Source organism: Heptranchias perlo, chromosome 14, assembly GCF_035084215.1.
Source record: "Heptranchias perlo isolate sHepPer1 chromosome 14, sHepPer1.hap1, whole genome shotgun sequence".
Taxonomy (NCBI): Eukaryota; Metazoa; Chordata; class Chondrichthyes; order Hexanchiformes; family Hexanchidae; genus Heptranchias; species Heptranchias perlo.
In genome coordinates, this window is record NC_090338.1 from 27,998,301 (window position 1) to 28,013,995 (window position 15,695).

The following is a 15,695-nucleotide window of genomic DNA, read 5'->3' on the forward strand; positions in this document are numbered from 1 at the left end:
AGGAAAGATCGCACAGGCTGGGGCTCTAGAAAAGAGAAGACTGAGGGGTGACCTGATAGAGGTCTTTAAGATTATGAAGGGTTTAATAGGATAGACGTAGAGAAGATGTTTCCACTTGTGGGGAAGACCAGGACTCGAGGTCATAAATATAAGATAGTCACTAATAAATCCAATAGGGAATTCAGGAGAAACTTCTTTACCCAGAGAGTGGTTAGAATGTGGAACTCATTACCACAAGGAATCGTTGAGGTGATTAGAGCATGGATGCATTTAAGGGGAAGCTAGATAAACACATGAAGGAGCAAGGAATAGAAGGATATGTTGTTGGGGTTAGATGAAGAAGAGTGGGAGGAGGCTTGTGTGGAGCATAAACACTGGTAAGAACCTGTTGGACCGAATGGCCTGTTTCTGTGCTGTACATTCTAGGTAAAGAAGGTGGGCAAGCTAAATGCTCTCAGATCTCCACCAGTGCTTCTCCCAAGTTGGCTATTGGAAGGTACATGAGAGTAGCCTTTGAATAACGTTTATTTCAAGTTGTATACGCTTTTGTGAAGTTATTTATAATTTTTTGTTTAAAAGTTTGGGAATTTGTACTTTAATTTGTCTCTGAGCCATAGAGTAACTGGGGCATGCTTTCAATGATGCTTCTTGGTGTGATTATGGTTAGACTGAGTTGTAAACTAGAGTATAAGTAACTGATGCTGAAGACCAGGAACAAAACTCAACTACTACTCTGTATGAATGCCCCATGTGAGATCGCGACAGACATTGTATGTACTAAGCACCATCCAAATACTACTTTTTTTTAAAAAAATTCTTCCCTCTTTCCCTCTCCTGAAGGTAGTGAGTCATGTCAAGTACTTCTCCTGATTGGCCATTCTTCATACGTCATTGAGGGAAGTGGCATAGCTAGAAATGGAAATTTGGGTGGGCCCCAACTTATGGTGGACAAGCAATGACCAAAGTTCTGATGTCACAGCAAGTCACTTATATTGTACAAATAATTCAAGTCACTGCTTTGTTTAAAATGATCCCTCCCAATCACCCCAATGGATGCAATGTTGAAGTGCAGCACAATACCTTTAGAGGCTATGTAAATGCATGTTTTTGCTTACCCGAAATCCACTCGTTATCTATCTTTTACTATTATTCCAATTACCTTTTCTGGTGGCCAATCTCCCTCGTAGCAAGTATTCACTGGATTTCGCCGAATTCACACTGGCTCAGATTGGGGTGAACATGAGTGCTAATTAGCTGAGCTGTGTCGCACCTATAGTTATGCCCCGGATCGAGGGTCTATGTGTATTCGACAATGAGGGGCCTCCAAGACCAGATCAATCCTGCCCTCTTTTCAATGTCCCCACACATGCATTTTCCAGCACAGATCACTGGATATGATTTTGAATTGGAAACGCTGACTGACTTTTCTCCTCTTTAGCCTGGGGACACGGAAGTCAATTTTAGTGGTCCAAGTAAAGCCCCAGTTCAACTGGCAGAAGTGAGTCAGGGGGATCAAACCTGAACCTTTCCAATCCTACTCTGTGGCTTAGCACGCATTATGTGGTGCCTTTAGTCACTGAGCAAATGGGGGAGCTCCAATATAGCTGTATTGATGTGATATTAAATGTGACCAAAATTCCACTTCAAAGTAGCTAATTGATATTAATTTTATCTATTTTCAAAGGATTTATTGTGATTAATTGACGTGTGCCCTTTAGAAGATTAACACTATTCTGTCTAGCATTTTATGAAGGCCTGAACAGCTGAACTGAATATAAACAAATTATATTTATAAAATCTTGTGTATGGCATGCACTTCCTGTCCATAAACCTTACTTCCTATGTCACTATTTTGAATCACTTTTTTTTTGCCAACATTTAACACAGAAACTGCTCATGTAAACGATTAGAACGGAAATGTGTATGTAAACAGTTGCCTATCACTGTGTTTCAGGCCTCCTGCCATTGAGTAATGGTGTGACTGATTCACTTGGGCCAAGATGCCATTTTGTCTTTTCTCCACTTCATTTTTGCCGGTTTCTGAAGTGAGGCAACTTGATTTTAAATTCTTAATTTATTGAAATTTCTTTCTGCATTTACCCCTTTTGGTCGCTCTAAGGCCCTGTCCTCATACCCTGCTATAACTTCTGCCCAGCTAGCCAAGCCCTACTTCTGTTTCTATTTTCCCACCCAGGCACCCTCTGTTGTTCACCATCTTTAGGCCTGTTTTATCTTGCTCCTCTCCAGTTTCTCCACTGAGCTGAGAAAACTGGCTTTATACTTTTTAAAGCATTAGGAGTGCTTTAAAAAGTTAATAGTCAGTTTTCCCAGCTGAGGTAGCCCATTGGCATTTGATATATAATAACAAGGAGAGCTAAAGAGAGATGAACGATGTCGGGAAGGAGAAAAGGGAAGTGACGGATTAAGGGACAGAAGACAGTTTTTCCAGCTCAAGGCAAGCAAAGGCTGAGGTGGACCACTGGCTTTAGGTGTGTAGTGCCAAGGAGAGCTAAAGAATGGAAACAGTGAAAAGAGGGTGAATGATGTGGGACGAGAGAAGCATCAGATCAGCAGAAAGAGGAGGCAGGTCTCAGGGGTTTGCTGTTTGGCTACTTGCACAGAAACTGTGGGAATGGCAGCTACACAGAAGAAACAGTGCATGGAGGTAAAGGCTGAGGGAAATGGAGCAGAAAACCTGAAGAACATACAGATGGGGAAGAGTGAGGATTACGGGAATGCTGAGAGTATAGGACAATAAAAGGGGTAAGCAATAAACAGAACAGGGGAAAAAAAACAAAAGAACAACAATGGGACCAGAATAACAAAGCGAGAATACAAGAAGTTTAGGGTGAACAAGTGAATCTGCAGTGAGAAAAGGAGGGGAAACACTGAAGGAACAGGAAAGGATCAGTGCCAACACCAAACATCATGGAGAAATGGCCATACATGAAGACAAGGAAATAGGAGCAGGGCATGAAGCCAGCATAGCAAGACAAATCAGAAGTGGAAGATGTACAATGCAAATCCAGGAAGTTGCAGCAAAAGGACCACTGATGTTAAGACAGCCGACACAATTGGCAAACAATTACACCAGCCTGGACACAACAAAAGGATAGACAAAACGCAAAAGAGATAAATACAGAAAGAAAATGATACAACCCACATAAATAGAAAAGAAAACAGACACACAGAAACAAAACACCAAAAGTAGAGAACAACACAAGAAACAGACACACCAAGCAGCACAAGCAAGTACGTCAGACAATGTATCCTTCAACTTACAATTAGCAACATCATGCAATATATTAAAACTCTTCTATTTTACATATTCTTCCTCTAACTGTCACACTCACTTCCTATAACAGTTTCCCCCTCCCATTTTGTTGAATACACTCATTGTTACAAAAAACACATCATCTCCGACTCACTGTGAGCAACACCATGGACAATCTATTGGTCATTATAATAAAGGATGATTTAAAATACATGGTGATATCATGCCATATTTCAGTTTAAAAAAGGGATATTACCTTCAATAAAGAATTACCCTTTCAAAAAATTAGGGGCCTTTATTTCTTTTTCTGCATTCTTCGACTAATTTAGTATTTAATTGAATTATGTCACATGGAGGTTACCCTCATCAGAAAAACTAACAAGTGAACCAATTACCTCCTCCAGTGTGTCAGAAGACGTGGAAAGTTTTCTCTCCCATGTAATCATTAAAAAAATCTTTGAAGGACTGAAGAAAAAGTATCATAAATACAAGGTCGTGGCTCAAATGGCATCAGAAACTGATTGAACTGTAATAATTGAATCCATCTGTGCTGAACTGAGGAACTGACCTGCAAATAGACCAATGTAACCTCAACTCCTTCAGTAGAGTCATAAAAATATAAGAATGTCCAGTGTGAGAAAAGGCCATTTGACCCATCAAAACTGCTCTATCTTTAGTCCATTTGTGATTATTTAATAATGGACTTCTCCTACATGTTGATCACTTAATTCAAGGAACACGAAGTTCCTTCACCAGCACCCTAGAAAAAGAGTCCGGCACTTTTAAAGTGTCAATTGACTCAAAATCAGCTACCTTCTCTGAGAATGTGTTCCACATATCCACTATCCTGTTGGAGAAAATATTTTTTTAATCTATAATCTTGCTCAAAACTTGTGAATTTTGTACTTGTGGCCTCTAGAACTATGTTCATTCTCTTAATAAAATAGCTGGTTTACTCCAACTTTAACTGTACCTTTTAAAGACTTGTACCATGTTTCCCCTCAGTCCTTTTCTCAGGCAAAAATAAGTTTGGTTGTTTGAGTCTTCTTCCTTCATAATTTAATTGCCTCAGGAGTGGATTAATTCTGGTCACTCTTCTTTGAACCCTTTCTAATGCATCTATATTTCTTGTAAGTTCGGGTGACCAAAACTGCACATCACATTCCAGAACTGATCTCACTGTTTATCTGCACAATGGGCTCGATTTTAGCACCCGCGATCGGGTGCGTTCCTGGCGGGGGGGGCTACGAAAATCGGGGATTCCAGGGGTGGGTCGGGAGCCCGGCTCCAACCCGCCCCATTTCCAGATTCCCCACCATCACTCTGACATGCATGTGCAGCCCCCGCATGTGGGACTACCGCCGGCAATTAAAGCCGGTGGGGTGCTACTTAAGGTATTTATTTAGGTATTTCAGGTTGTTTAGAGACCTGATTAACATGATATTTTAGGAGGGTTGGGATTTTGCAAACAACTGGGACTGTTTCTCGTACTGGGGGAAACACTCCCAGTTCAAACCACAGACCGAGGCTCAGCTTCCTGGACCTCTCTGAGCAGCAGTGCACACGGAGGCTCAGAGTCAGCCTCCTGCATGCCGAGCTGCTCCCGGCTGGGCCAAGCACCATCTTCTTACCTGTCGCTGTCAAAGTCACCACTGCCCTCAACAACTTCTCCTCCGCATCCTTCCAGGGTGCCACCGGGGACATCGCCGACGTCTCTCAGTCATCTGCACAAAAGAGCCCTGCAAATACACCTACACCCACTCTGCAGTGACACAATGGGTGGCATCAGTTGTGGGTCTTCATAGTGATCCTCAGGAAAGGGCATTATTGCACAAACCAGACAAGATTTGCAAAGACGTGGCAGTCGTGGTGCTATTATAATATGTAATGTGAGTTGATCAGAAATTAAATATAAGTAACAACCATGATAAACCCTCAAACACCCTTGTGCCTCCCGTTAATGCTCACGCTTCCTACTGCACATATGTGATGCATGCCCTGTGGCTGCAGCACAGGTAGTGGCAGGTTGAGTGAGGCTGACTGTGAAAGAGATGCATGAGAGGGTGAGTATGAGATAGAGCCATGAGATTGTATGAGGATTGGGTTGAGTGGTAGTGGCGGGGTGAGTACTGGTGAGGTGAGTAAGTGCAGGTAAGATGAGGATGAGGTTTGAGTGGGTGATGTGACAGAGTAGTGTTGGCAGTGCAGAAGGTGTTGTAGGGTGGGGGCAGTGATGTGGCAGACGGAGTGTAGGGGAATGAGTAAGTGTACTCACTTTGGCTGACCTACTTAGGTCATTGCAGCGCCTCCTGCACTGTATGCAGGTGCGCGATATGTTGGTGGTGCAGGTGACCTCCTCTGCCACCTCGAGCCAGGCCTTCTTGGTGGCAGAGGCAGGCCGCTTCCTCCCGCCCGCTGGGGGGAAGATCTCTGTCCTCCCCCCTCCTCCTCACCGCATCCAACAAGAGCTGGAGTGAGGCATCATTAACCTGGGAGCAGCCTTCCCCCTGGGCTGCGAACCCACCGCCATGGTAATATCAGGCCCAATGTGTGTATAACTTTGTAATCCAGTGCTCTCCGGATGCAGCCCAGTATTTGATTTCACTTACTGATAACTGCTTCATATTGACCAGATCATAGTAGGTACAGCTCAGGGGGAGGTCATTCGGCCCATCGTGCCTATGCCGGCTCTTTGAAAGAGATATCCAATTCGTCCCATTAGCGTGCTCTTTCCCCATAGCCTTGTAAATTTTTTATGTTCGATTATTTATCCAATTCCCTTTTGAAAGTTACTATTGAATCTGCTTCCATCACCCTTTCAGTCAATGCATTCCAGATCATTACAACTCGCTGCATGAAAAAATGTTTCCTCATGTCGACTCTGCCTCTTTGGCCGATCACCTTAAATCTGTGTCCTCTGGTTACCAACTCTTCTGCTACTGGAAACAGTTTCTCCTTATTTACTCTATCAAAACCCTTCATGATTTTGAACACCTCCATCAAATCTCTCCTTAACCTTCTCTATTCTAAGGAGAACAACCCCAGCTTCATGAGTCTCTCCACATAACTGAAGTCCCTCATCCCTGGCATCATTCTAGTAAATCTCTTCTGCACCCTCTCTAAGGCATTTACATCCTTCCTAAAGTGTGGTGCCCAGAATTGAGCACAATACTCCAGCTGCAGCCGAATCAGTATTTTCTAAAGGTTTAGAATAACTTTGTTATTTTTGTACTCTATGCCTTTCTTAATAAAGCCCAAGATCCATATGCTTTTTTAACAGCCTTCTCAACTTGTCCTGCCACTTACACCCCCAGATCTCTGTTCCAACACTCCCTTTAAAATTGTACCATTTAGTTTATATTGTCTCTCTTCATTCTTCCAACCAAAATGTATCACTTCACACTTATCTGTGTTAAATTTCACCTGCCATGTGTCTGCCCATTTCACCAGTCTGTCTATGTCCTCCTGAAGTTTGTTACTATCCTCCACATTGTTTACTACATTTCTGAGTTTTGTGTCATCTGCAAACTTTGAAATTATACCCTCTATACCCAAGTCAGGTCATTAATATGTAGCAAAAAGAGCAGTGGTTCTAATACTGACCCCTGAGGAACACCACTGTATACTTCCCTCCAGTCTGAAAAACAAATGTTCACCACGACCCTCTGCTTCCTGTCCTTTGGCCAATTTTGTATCCATGCTGCCACTGTCCCTTTAATCCCACGGGCTTTAATTTTACTAACAAGTCTATTATGTGGTACTTTGTCAAATGCCTTTTGAAAGTCCATATACACAACATCAACCGCACTACCCTCATAACAACAAAAACTTACATTTATATAGCGCCTTTAACGTAGTAAAACGTCCCACTCCCTCTCCGTTACTTCATCAAAGAACTCAATCAAGTTCGTTAAACACGATTTTCCTTTAACAAATCCATGCTGACTTTCATTTATTAGCCCATACTTTTCCAAGTGCCAATTAATTTTGTCCTAGATTATTGTCTCTAAAAGCTTCCCCACCACCGACATTAGGCTGAATGGCCTGTAATTGCCAGGTTTATCACTCTCGCCTTTCTTGAACAGGTGTGTAACATTTGCAATCTTCCAGTCTTCTGGCACCATCGCCATATCTAAGGAGGATTGGAAGATTGTGGCCAGAGCCTCCACAATTTCCACCCTTCCCTCAGTAACCTAGGATGCATCCCATCTGGACCGAGTGACTTTTCTACATTGAGTACCGCCAATCTTTTAAGTACCTCCTCTTTATCTATTTTTTTCCTACCCATTATCGCTACTACCTCCTCCTTTATTGCTACAATGGCTTCATCCTCTTCTTTAGTGAAGATTGATGCAGAGTATTCATTTAGTACCTTAGCCACGCCCCCTGCCTCCACAAGAAGATCTTTTTTGTCCCTAATCGGTCTTATCCTTCATTTGACTGCCCTTTTACTATTTATATGTTTATAAAAGACTTTTGGGTTCCCTTTCATGTAAGCCCCTAATCTATTCTCATACTCTCTCTTTGCCCGTCTTACTTCCTTTTTTAGATCACCTCTGTACTTTCTGCATTCAGCTTGGTTCTTTACTGTATTATGAACCGTACATTTTTCATAAGCCTCCCTTTTCTGTTTCATTTTATTTTCTATATCTTTAATCATCCAGGCAGCTCTAGCTTTGGATGCCCTTCCTTTCCCCTATGTGGGAATGTGTCTACTCTGAACCCAAACCATCTCCTCCTTGAATGCCTCCCGTTGTTCAATTACTGTTTTGCCTACCAATTTTTGATTCCAATCCACGAGGGCAAGATCCCTTTTTAACTCACTGAAATTAGCCCTCCTCCAGTTAAGTATTTTCACATTTGATTGTTGCTTATCCTATTCCATGACTATTTGAAACCTAATGATATTATGATCACTGTTCCCTAAATGCTCCCCCCACTGAAACATCCTCCATTTGCCCCAATTCATTCCCCAGAACTAGATCCAGTACTGCTTCCTTACTCGTTGGGCTGAAAACACACTGTTTCAGAAAGCTCTCTTGTACACATTTTAGAAATTCCTCCTCCTCTTTGCCCTTTACACTGTTACTATCCCAGTTGATATTGGATTAATTGAAGTCCCCCATTATCACTACACTATAGTTCTTGTATCTTTCTGTAATTTGCCTGCAAATTTTCTCCTCTATCTTCTGCCCAATATTTGGCGGCATATAGTATACACTCAGTAGCGTAATAGCTCCCCTATCGTCATTTAATTCTAACCAAATGGATTTTGTCTTTGACCCCTTAACTATACCCTCCCTTTCCAGTGCTATAATAGTTTCTTTGATCAATACTATCACCACCCCCCCACCACTTTCCCTCCTTCCCTATCTTTCCTGAATACCTTGTAGCCAGTAATATTAAGTACCCAATCCTTCCCTTCTTTGAGTCAGGTCTCTGTTATTGCCACTTTCTCATTGTTCCATATTATGGTTATGACCAATTATTACTCCCAAAACCTTTACCTTTTCAGCTATGCCATTGGATTTCACATTTTGGGTCACCTTTGGACATCCAGGGGTGAATTTCCTCTGAGCTTCTCTTGCTCCCCCATCATAGTTTGGTGGAAATCCCGTTTATGCGGCAGAATGGAAGATATCCCATGGCAATTCCTGCTGCAAGACTCAATGTTATCAGATGACTTCTATCATTGGTGGGCACCATTTGTTTGATTTCCCTGACCTTACTTTTGTTTAAAATATTAACTTGAGTGGGCAACCCCTGCCTGATATTTACTGGTATGCTATTTGTAATGGGAGCATCTAATGATCCATCCCACAATTCACCAGCCCATTACAAAATACGTTATACACATGTTTAGTCTTTGTTCTTACCTGCATTACCCTACATTAATCTGTGATAAAATCCATCTGCCATAATCAGCCCATCTTCATGTTTGGTCCAATAATCTGTACTAACTATATTGCTACTGTTTTTTTCCAAATACTACAACAATCCTGTTTTAGTTTTATCCTGTTCTCTCCAGAAGGCCTTCTGTTACCTCTTCCAAGTGGCCACTGTTCATGTGTGATCCTAGATACTGAAAGCTAGCAGGCTATTCAACTGTATGGGTATTACAGTTAAACTGTATCCTCTCCTCACCTGACATCCTTAGATATGCACATTCCAGCAGAAGTTACTGAATAGGGATCAACACTGCGAAGCTTGACTAACTTTTTCATTTCCTGAGCCCTGGGACACTGCTGCTCCAGTTAAGGTTAGCGAACAAGACGCATCAGGCATTGAGCTTGGGATCTTTCTGATCTCTATGGCACAATACTGCACCATCAGCTGATTTACCCAATAAATCATTTGAGAGGAACAAGAAAAATTCTGTTTTGACAAAAAGGGAAATGTACTTTGGGAGACTGAGTGGTACATGAATTAGCACATTGCTTTTCACCTCGGGTACCAGTGTTCAAACTTAGCCCAAACTGCTGACACAAAAGTCTCTTTTGCTGGTTGAGGGGGGTCATACATGAAATGAGTATCGGGTAGTATCAGCATAGTTCCTAATTAGGTGTGGCCAACAACATCAAACTTGGCAGAAAAATGCTTTCATTTAATGAAGGCAAAAGGATGTCTGGTGTGAAAGTAGAGAAAATTCACACTGGTATAGCAGAGGATCCTCCTGTAAGGCATGTCATTGGGGCTGAATAGAGGAAGCTTTATGATGTGTTCCATTATACTTCATCACCCATGGTTGATGCTGGCTCTCGGTGATAAAAACCTTTGCAATCCACAGCAATGATGTCTTTCACTCCAGCCCCAAAATTTACAGGAAAATAAAGGAACTATGGAGGCAAATTCCCACAGGGGTTCTCCCACTTATCTGCTGTAACTTTGGTTGAAGAACCACAGGAGCTCCAGAAATGTGGCATATATGCCGTTTACACCATTTTCCACGGTTTCCACAGCTCTTCTGCTGAAGTTACAACACACAATTGGGAACAACCCTGTGGAAATTCACCCCCTATATATTTATATGGGAGCACAACTTTGTGATAAACGTTTCTTGTCTCCCTCATGCATAAACATAAAACAAATTGTCAAATATAGGCTCTTTTGCCTAACCACCATGACCCATTCCAGTCTCTTCCTCACATCAATAATATTAGTAACACAATATACATCCGAACAAAATACTGAAATGGGTCATGGAACTGAAAAATACTGAAATGGGTCATAGAACTGAAAAATAAGAAGGGAGAGATCACTTTGATAGGATTGTACTACAGACCCCCAAATAGTCAACGGGAAATTGAGGAGCAAATATGTAAGCAGATTACAGACAGCTGCAAGAAAAATAGGGTGGTAATAGTAGGGGACTTTAACTTTCCCAACATTGACTGGGACAGCCATAGCATTAGGGGCTTGGATGGAGAGAAATTTGTTGAGTGTATTCCGGAGGAATTTCTCATTCAGTATGTGGATGGCCCGACGAGAGAGGGGGCAAAACTTGACCTCCTCTTGGGAAATAAGGAAGGGCAGGTGACAGAAGTGTTAGTGAGGGATCACTTTGGGACAAGTGATCATAATTCCATTAGTTTTAAGATAGCTATGGAGAAGGATAGGTCTGGCCCAAAAGTTAAAATTCTAAATTGGGGAAAGGCCAATTTTGATGGTATTAGACAGGAACTTTCAGAAGTTGATTGGGAGAGTCTGTTGGCAGGCAAAGGGACGTCTGGTAAGTGGGAGGCTTTCAAAAGTGTGTTAACCAGGGTTCAGGGTAAGCACATTCCTTATAAAGTGAAGGGCAAGGTTGGTAGAAGTAGGGAACCTTGGATGACTCGGGAGATTGAGGCACTAGTCAAAAAGAAGAAGGAGGCATATGACATGCATAGGCAGCTGGGATCAAGTGGATCCCTTGAAGAGTATAGAGATTGCCGGAGTAGAGTTAAGAGAGAAATCAGGAGGGCAAAAAGGGGATATGAGATTGCTTTGGCAGATCAGGCAAAGGTGAATCCAAAGAGCTTCTACAAATACATAAAGGGCAAAAGGGTAACTAGGGAGAGAGTAGGGCCTCTTAAGGATCAACAAGGTCATCTATGTGCGGAACCACAAGAAATGGGTGAGATCCTGAATGAATATTTCACATCGGTATTTACGGTTGAGAAAGGCATGGATGTTAGGGAACTTGGGGAAATAAATAGTGATGTCTTGAGGAGTGTACATATTACAGAGAGGGAGGTGCTGGAAGTCTTAACGCGCATCAAGGTAGATAAATCTCCGGGACCTGATGAAATGTATCCCAGGACGTTATGGGAGGTTAGGGAGGAAATTGCGGGTCCCCTAGCAGAGATATTTGAATCATCCACCGCTACAGGTGAGGTGCCTGAAGATTGGAGGGTAGCAAATGTTGTGCCTTTGTTTAAGAAGGGCGGCAGGGAAAAGCCTGGGAACTACAGACCAGTGAGCCTGACATCTGTAGTGGGTAAGTTGTTAGAGGGTATTCTGAGGGACAGGATCTACAGGCATTTGGAGAGGCAGGGACTAATTAGGAACAGTCAGCATGGTTTTGTGAGAGGAAAATCATGTCTCACGAATTTGATTGAGTTTTTTGAAGGGGTAACCAAGAAGATAGATGAGGGCTGTGCAGTAGACGTGGTCTACATGGACTTCAGCAAAGCATTTGACAAGGTACCGCATGGTAGGTTGTTACATAAGGTTAAATCTCATGGGATCCAAGGTGAGGTAGCCAATTGGATACAAAATTGGCTTGACGACAGAAGACAGAGGGTGGTTGTGGAGGGTTGTTTTTCAAACTGGATGCCTGTGTCCAGCGGTGTGCCTCAGGGATCGGTGCTGGGTCCGCTGTTATTTGTTATTTATATTAATGATTTGGATGAGAATTTAGGAGGCATGGTTAGTAAGTTTGCAGATGACACCAAGATTGGTGGCATTGTGGACAGTGAAGAAGGTTATCTGGGATTGCAACGGGATCTTGATCAATTGGGCCAGTGGGCCGATGAATGGCAGATGGAGTTTAATTTAGGTAAATGTGAGGTGATGCATTTTGGTAGATCGAATCGGGCCAGGACCTACTCCGTTAATGGTAGGGCGTTGGGGAGAGTTATAGAACAAAGAGATCTAGGAGTACAGATTCATAGCTCCTTGAAAGTGGAGTCACAGGTGGATAGGGTGGTGAAGAAGGCATTCGGCATGCTTGGTTTCATTGGTCAGAACATTGAATGCAGGAGTTGGGATGTCTTGTTGAAGTTGTACAGGGCATTGGTGAGGCCACACTTGGAGTACTGTGTACAGTTCTGGTCACCCTATTATAGAAAGGATATTATTAAACTAGAAAGAGTGCAGAAAAGATTTACTGGGATGCTGCCGGGACTTGATGGTTTGACTTACAGGGAGAGGTTAGACAGACTGGGACTTTTTTCCCTGGAGAGTAGGAGGTTAAGGGGTGATCTTATAGAAGTCTATAAAATAATGAGGTGCATAGATAAGGTCGATAGTCAAAATCTTTTCCCAAAGGTAGGGGAGTCTATAACGAGGGGGCATAGATTTAAGGTGAGAGGGGAGAGATACAAAAGGGTCCAGAGGGGCAATTTTTTCACTCAAAGGGTGGTGAGTGTCTGGAACGAGCTGCCAGAGGCAGTAGTAGAGGCGGGTACAATTTTGTCTTTTAAAAAGCATTTGGACAGTTACATGGGTAAGATGGGTATAGAGGGATATGGGCCAAGTGCAGACAATTGGGACTAGCTTAGTGGTATAAACTGGGCGACATGGACATGTTGGGCCGAAGGGCCTGTTTCCATGTTGTAACTTCTATGATTCTATGATTCATGGTAATAAAGTAAATACTTTACACTGAAGCATTTTCATCTAGCTTTAGCCTCCAGTAATAAGCTGAAACTCACTCATAGCTGCTTCTTGGTTGACCAAAAATTAAACCAAACTCTCCATCATGAAAATGGAAGTCAATGCCTGATGGTTTACACTAAATATACCAGAGACCGATATCAGCCACAATGAGTGACGCAGGCATGAGCGAGTTATGTCAGTTGCAACACAAGTGGTTTACTTAAAACACTGCTATCAACATGCATTCTATTTATACAATAGATGTGCACTATTTTAAGTACTTTTGAAGTGCTGGTTACAGAATAGTCATCCTGAGGCCATAACTATTCTTAGTCTGTGCTCGAAGTGTACATGCTACTTATGCTTTAACTCTTTGAAGTCTGCTGTTAAGTAGTTAAATTGGCATAACCTGGATAAAATTCAACTTTGTCGGGGGTGCAAAGCAGGCAGTGGCGTATCGGCAACCCGTTGTACACCCTGCCCGATTTTACTTTCTAATCCTGGCTTAATATACAATTTTTAAGTAGGTTTAAGAAGGATAAGGGTGAGTCAGTATCATCATGATAAAACTGTAGAATTTATTTCTCAGGCTGACTTTCCATCCTAAGTACTCAGTAAAAGGTCTGTGTACCTTCCCTGGAGCTACTTCCCTTTTTTTGCCATAAATTTACCTCATAACTTAGTCCTAGATCTCACATATGGGCCTGAGAAAGTCCTTCTGTTGCATGGATAGGAGTTCTGAACCATGGAGGAAGACTGTTTGGACAACACAAGCATAACCTAAATTGGGATTTTGTTGTCTGAAGAAAGAGCACTCTTTTCCCTTTCTCAGTGCAATCCGAAAAACTGTCCAGGCTGAAGTGTGCTCCAAATAAAGTGTTCAAAAATTAACATTTTATAGGTGGGGTGGGGACATGTTCCCAGACCCCACTAGAAAATAAATCTCATGCCATCAGCACTCACAACCCCCTTCAATAATTCTAAATTCACCACTGTGTTTTTGTGTACTTTAATAAATAATCAAATGTTTGGTATACCTGCAGTTTATGCCAAGCCTGTGTCCTGCTGCACTTTCACTTTAATTACTCATCTTCACATGTCTTTAGGTCTCTACTCAGGGCTGTTTTTGAGCTATCATTTTTTGGGGGCCTGTGTCAGCTTTTTAAAAAAGTGTTACTCTGCTTTTGCTAGGCCAGCGTGTATGGCAAAATGGGTCACATTTTAAAACCAAAATGTACAAGTTTCAGTTCGAATACCACCATGCTTCTACACAATGTGTCTGCGATTAGCAATTGATGGGGTTGGAACTGTGAACTTATGTCCAACCACTTTCTCGACCACATGCTGATGCTTCAGCTCACTGTGTCAACACATTGAAACAGAAGGCTTGACGTAGCTATTTGCAATGACAGTTTCCAAATGAGAGGGAAAAAAAGTTACGTCAAAAGGCTGAGCATTTAAATGTAAAGCAGCAATTTTTAGACGTTGAAAAAGATATATGTGTGAGAACATTAGTTAAGAATCACACAATTCTCCTGCGTTATACATTGGTGATGTATTTTTGTCCCATCTATTGCATTGCCCAGTACCTCTCGCGAGACGCGTTGCTCATTGCTGGCGCCGCACCAAGCTCAGGGAGGAGGAGGGAGGGGGGTTCGGACCGAGGCTGGGTCATTGAGTGAATGAGCAGGGACAGTCTGTGAACCAACACCCGACACGCCGCACTTTACTTCAACGCCAACCCGGGAAGTAGCAGTGAGAAAAAGTTAATTTGAAAAGTTTTTTTTAAAAAAAGAGTTAAGAAATGTTGCTGGCGCCTGTTGCAGTTTGATTGACAGGAGGCTCAGGACCCGAGGACCCGGAGCGCGCGGCTGCGCGTGTTTGCAGCGATTGAAGTTTCTTTTGAGTTGGTGTTTGACACCGAAACCATGGAGAAAGAATAGTCCAACACCCCGCAAATTCAGAGCATCGCCCTCAACCCGGATCAGTTATGGGTTTATGTGTTTTTTTAAATGTGTAAAGCGTAAACGTGGGGAGAGCCCCCCCCCCCCCCCCGCAAAAAAAAAACTTTAACAAAATATTAGAGAAAGCTGATGGTTTTTAACAAGATATTTTCGAATCAAATTGGAATTTGTCTCAGACACTGAAGGGGGGGGGGGGGGAAAGAGGTGAATTTTGAGTCGGTAAAAGATGTGTGGAACCGGGGGCCGAAGTTTGGATTGTGCCCCGATACCTTCCTCAGTGTGTGAACTTTGACAGTCGGCGGAGCGACTGGAGCTGAGAACTTTGACTCGCAGGGAAACGAGAGGATATTTAGTAGTAATTCATCTTAAAACGGCTTTTCTGGAATTCTGTTATCCCGGATTTCTATATTTTATTACTCCCAAATCTCGAGCGCGGGGGGAGACGTTCCGTGTGGGATTTGTTTTATTTGGTGAGAGTCTGCAACTCTTGAGGAAATAATGACTTCCTACGTGGACCTGCTTTTCAAACAGGTTTTGATGAAAAAACCTTCAGAAAGAAGTCAACAGGTAATTTCTGTTTTTTAAAAAAAAATCAGTTA

General features: G+C 42.5%; 1 protein-coding gene across 5 annotated transcripts in view; it reads left to right on the plus strand.

The window, feature by feature from the left end:
* The first annotated feature begins 14,811 nt into the window (after nt 1–14,811).
* The window catches only part of rapgef6 (Rap guanine nucleotide exchange factor (GEF) 6), a 342,757-nt gene continuing 341,873 nt past the window's right edge, over nt 14,812–15,695 (plus strand). For all 5 annotated transcript variants that reach the window (XM_067996162.1, XM_067996163.1, XM_067996168.1 and 2 more), the window contains exon 1: nt 14,812–15,663. In XM_067996162.1, the coding sequence (XP_067852263.1) occupies nt 15,595–15,663 (69 nt within the window). In that variant the 5' untranslated portion in view covers nt 14,812–15,594. The remainder of the gene's footprint in view (nt 15,664–15,695) is intronic.